General features: G+C 40.5%; 1 protein-coding gene across 2 annotated transcripts in view; it reads left to right on the top strand.

The window, feature by feature from the left end:
* The first annotated feature begins 1326 nt into the window (after positions 1 to 1326).
* The window catches only part of LOC135639486 (U3 small nucleolar RNA-associated protein 18 homolog), a 2430-nt gene continuing 547 nt past the window's right edge, over positions 1327 to 3209 (top strand). The window contains exons 1-2 of one of the 2 annotated variants that reach the window (XM_065153250.1): positions 1327 to 1680; positions 1888 to 3209. The exon at positions 1888 to 3209 is cut by the window's right edge and continues 547 nt beyond it. In XM_065153250.1, the coding sequence (XP_065009322.1) occupies positions 1893 to 3209 (1317 nt within the window). In that variant the 5' untranslated portion in view covers positions 1327 to 1680; positions 1888 to 1892. Of the gene's footprint in view, positions 1681 to 1878 lie in introns of both variants that reach the window. The other variant, XM_065153249.1, reaches the window with a different exon arrangement.

Below are 3209 nucleotides of genomic sequence, written 5' to 3'. Positions count from 1 at the left end.
GACGTCCAATCTTCTAACATGTTCCTCCGGCACAGCATAATTTTTTCTGCTTTAATTGTCTTATCTTGATCGAAACATCCTGCATCACTCAAAAATACAGATTAAATCATAAATATATATCAAGTGGTTTCATCATCAAAATACGAGATTCAACAGTGTCAGCCGTATGAAACTGAAGTATCGATTAAATGGTTTCATTGTGTTGGCTATGTGGAGATGAGGTGTCGACCAAATCGTTGTTTCATATTGTCCACATTGAGTCGAGGTGTTAATCAGATAGTTTCGACATATTGGCCATGTTAAGCTAAGGCATCGACTATATAGAGTTGAGGTATCTGGAGTCAGCTTGTCAATCACGTGGCCTCATTTGGTCAATTGAGCGACCCCAACAATTTGGTTACTTGGAACCAAGTTATTTAGATGGAGTTAACATATATGATGCATGCGTTGATGTGTTAATTATATTATTTTTCTCCATAATAATAATATTTTGATAGAAATATAAAAAATATAATAAATCTATCTAAAAATATTATTACTATAAATCTTAGATATATAAAATTGGATTAGTCCATATCATAGTGATAATCAATCTTAGACATACTAGACATGCCTACTCTCGTTCCTTTTGAAAAATAATTTTATGAAATATGATAAATAAAAAATTACTTGGGAAAATATGAAAAATGAGACATCTGTAGGACTTTTATCAAAATTCAGGACAACTTTGTTTGGACTATAACCAAGAAAAAAAATGGAGAAATTTTAGAAGCCAGATATAATGAGAATTATGTTGTTGCATAAATCATTTTAATGAATATCTGGATTCCAATTTAATTTATGCTTAAAGTTCTATATACTTATTGCTTAAACATATGTCATTCTCTTTTTCCTACTTTTAATTGGGCAAATAAAAATATTGATCTAGTTAATGGACATCATTCAATGCTTGTATTGTAAATTAATCTTCTCATTAAAAAATAAATTATTAGTTTAAGTGTACTAATTATTTTTAATTAATTATGTGTTTTCGATATAAAAAGAAGCGTAAATTAAGTATCTTAGTGATAAGTAAATTATGATTCTTGCCACCTGTATATTGGAATTTGAAATGCTACACCTTGCAGAGAACTTCAATCTTTTCGTCTCACTCCACCAAGTAAATTATGACCGGCGTGTGTCGTGTGTCCGGACTCAAGTCGTATCTTAAGTTGGCATTGGGGAAAGGGTCATGGAGTTGATAGGGGTAATTGAGTAATTTTGGCAAATGCATAATGACATAAAACCCTCGAACGAAGACCGGTTTACTTACCGTTTTGTCTGCCCTAAACTCCCGAAACCTTAAGTACCATAGTCCGCCGCCCCGCCCGGCCTCCCCGCCTGTCGCCACGCTACTACACCCTCGGCGCATGCACTCTTCTTTCTCACCCTGCTGTTCTCTATTTGTCCCCACCCGTTGCGCTACCGTGTAGCCCCGCGTCCTCCTACGCTTTTGCCGCCGAGCCTCGCCTCTTTTTCTGCTTCTTCCTTGCTGTGATTCTACGTCGGCTTCTCGACGGTGCGTGACACTCGGAAAGTTTGGGCCTTCGCCACCCTCGCCATCGGTTGCACCACCGCCTTCAGGCCGCAGTCACCAGCGGCACCCCCTCTGTTAGAACATTAGAGGTCACTAGAAGACAGGTAATATAAGAAAAGAAATAGAAAAACATAACAGCAAACCGGAAATTTTTGACGTATTGCAATGCGATGCCATCTGTTTATTAGAAAACGGCCTTTTTTTTTTCACTTTTAATTGTGCTGAAGCTTCTTGCACTGGGTTTCCGTTTTTAAGTTATGGTCACGGCCTTTGTTTGCTTTAATTTTCTATTAATATTGCAGTTTTTGCAGTTAAAATGAGCTTAATTTCCCAAAACGCTGTTCTTAAACAACAAAGGGACAAGAAACTTGATAGAGAAATAGCTGATGTGTCTCCGATTGCACATGCTGATGAAGAAGTAGAGCCAGTTGATGAACTCAAGTTGAAAAAATCGAAGAAGAGGAGGAGGAGCAATTCTGATGATTCGTCAAAGCAAAAAGCACGCAAAACTGAACAGGAGGAGATGAAGAGGCTTGAGGGCTTCTTGTTTGGCAAGCTTTACACTCCCATTGAATTCGACAAGGACACTTACGGAGATGACGATGGCCAGGAGCAGGTGGCCAAGGATGCCCCTTTGTTTTTCATGGATAGGTCTACGAGCAATGAGATGGTTGTGTTTGAAAACGACTTGTGCGCTATGGGCAAAGAAGACCTCAGTGAAGAGCGGAAGCCCGTCTGGGTTGACGAGGAGGAAGAAAGGACAGAGGTTGACATAGTCCGTGTTAATAGGTTGAGGAAGCTGAGGAAGGAGGCTGACGAGCATGTGATCTCAGGTGCAGACTATGTTGCTCGATTGCGTGCTCAGCATGCTAAGTTAAACCCAGGAACAGAATGGGCAAATGTTGATCGGAAGTATGCTCGCCGTGGCATTTCTGAGGATGAGTCTGATGATGAAAGTGATCTCACCATTGCTCGTGGCTTTGATGGTGCTGAGGGTGATGATATTCTTCGGGGCAATGATGAGCTTGTCATAAAGGGCGGTACCAAACTTTTGCCTGGACTGTTGGAGTACTCAAGGCTGGTGGATGCTAATGCTGAAGAACCTTCTAATGGTCCAATTAACTCAGTCCAGTTTCACAGAAATGGTCAGTTGCTGCTGACTGCTGGATTCGATAGGCGATTGAGATTTTTCCAAGTTGATGGAAAGCGTAATCCCAAGATTCAGAGCATATTCATGGAAGACTGCCCCGTACATAAGGCATCCTTTTTGCCTGATGGTACAGAGGTTATAATTGCTGGCCGGAGGAAGTTCTTTTATAGTTTTGATTTAGTCAAAGCATCTGTTAGTAAGATAGGTCCCTTGACAGGTAGAGAGGAGAAAAGCCTGGAGGTTTTTGAGGTTTCTCCGGATTCAAGCACCATCGCATTCATTGGCAATGAAGGCTACATCCTTCTAGTTTCATCACGAACAAAGGAGCTGATTGGGACTCTTAAGATGAATGGAAGTGCCCGATCTTTGGCCTTTGCTGATGGTGGGCATCAGCTACTGAGTACTGGTGGTGATGGGCATGTTTATCACTGGGACCTTAGGACAAGGAAATGCATTCATAAGGCTGTTGATGAAGGTAGCATA

Source organism: Musa acuminata, chromosome BXJ3-6, assembly GCF_036884655.1.
Source record: "Musa acuminata AAA Group cultivar baxijiao chromosome BXJ3-6, Cavendish_Baxijiao_AAA, whole genome shotgun sequence".
NCBI classification, from domain to species: Eukaryota; Viridiplantae; Streptophyta; class Magnoliopsida; order Zingiberales; family Musaceae; genus Musa; species Musa acuminata.
Note: the sequence above shows the minus strand (reverse complement) of the source record. Positions and strands in the feature narration are given on the sequence as shown.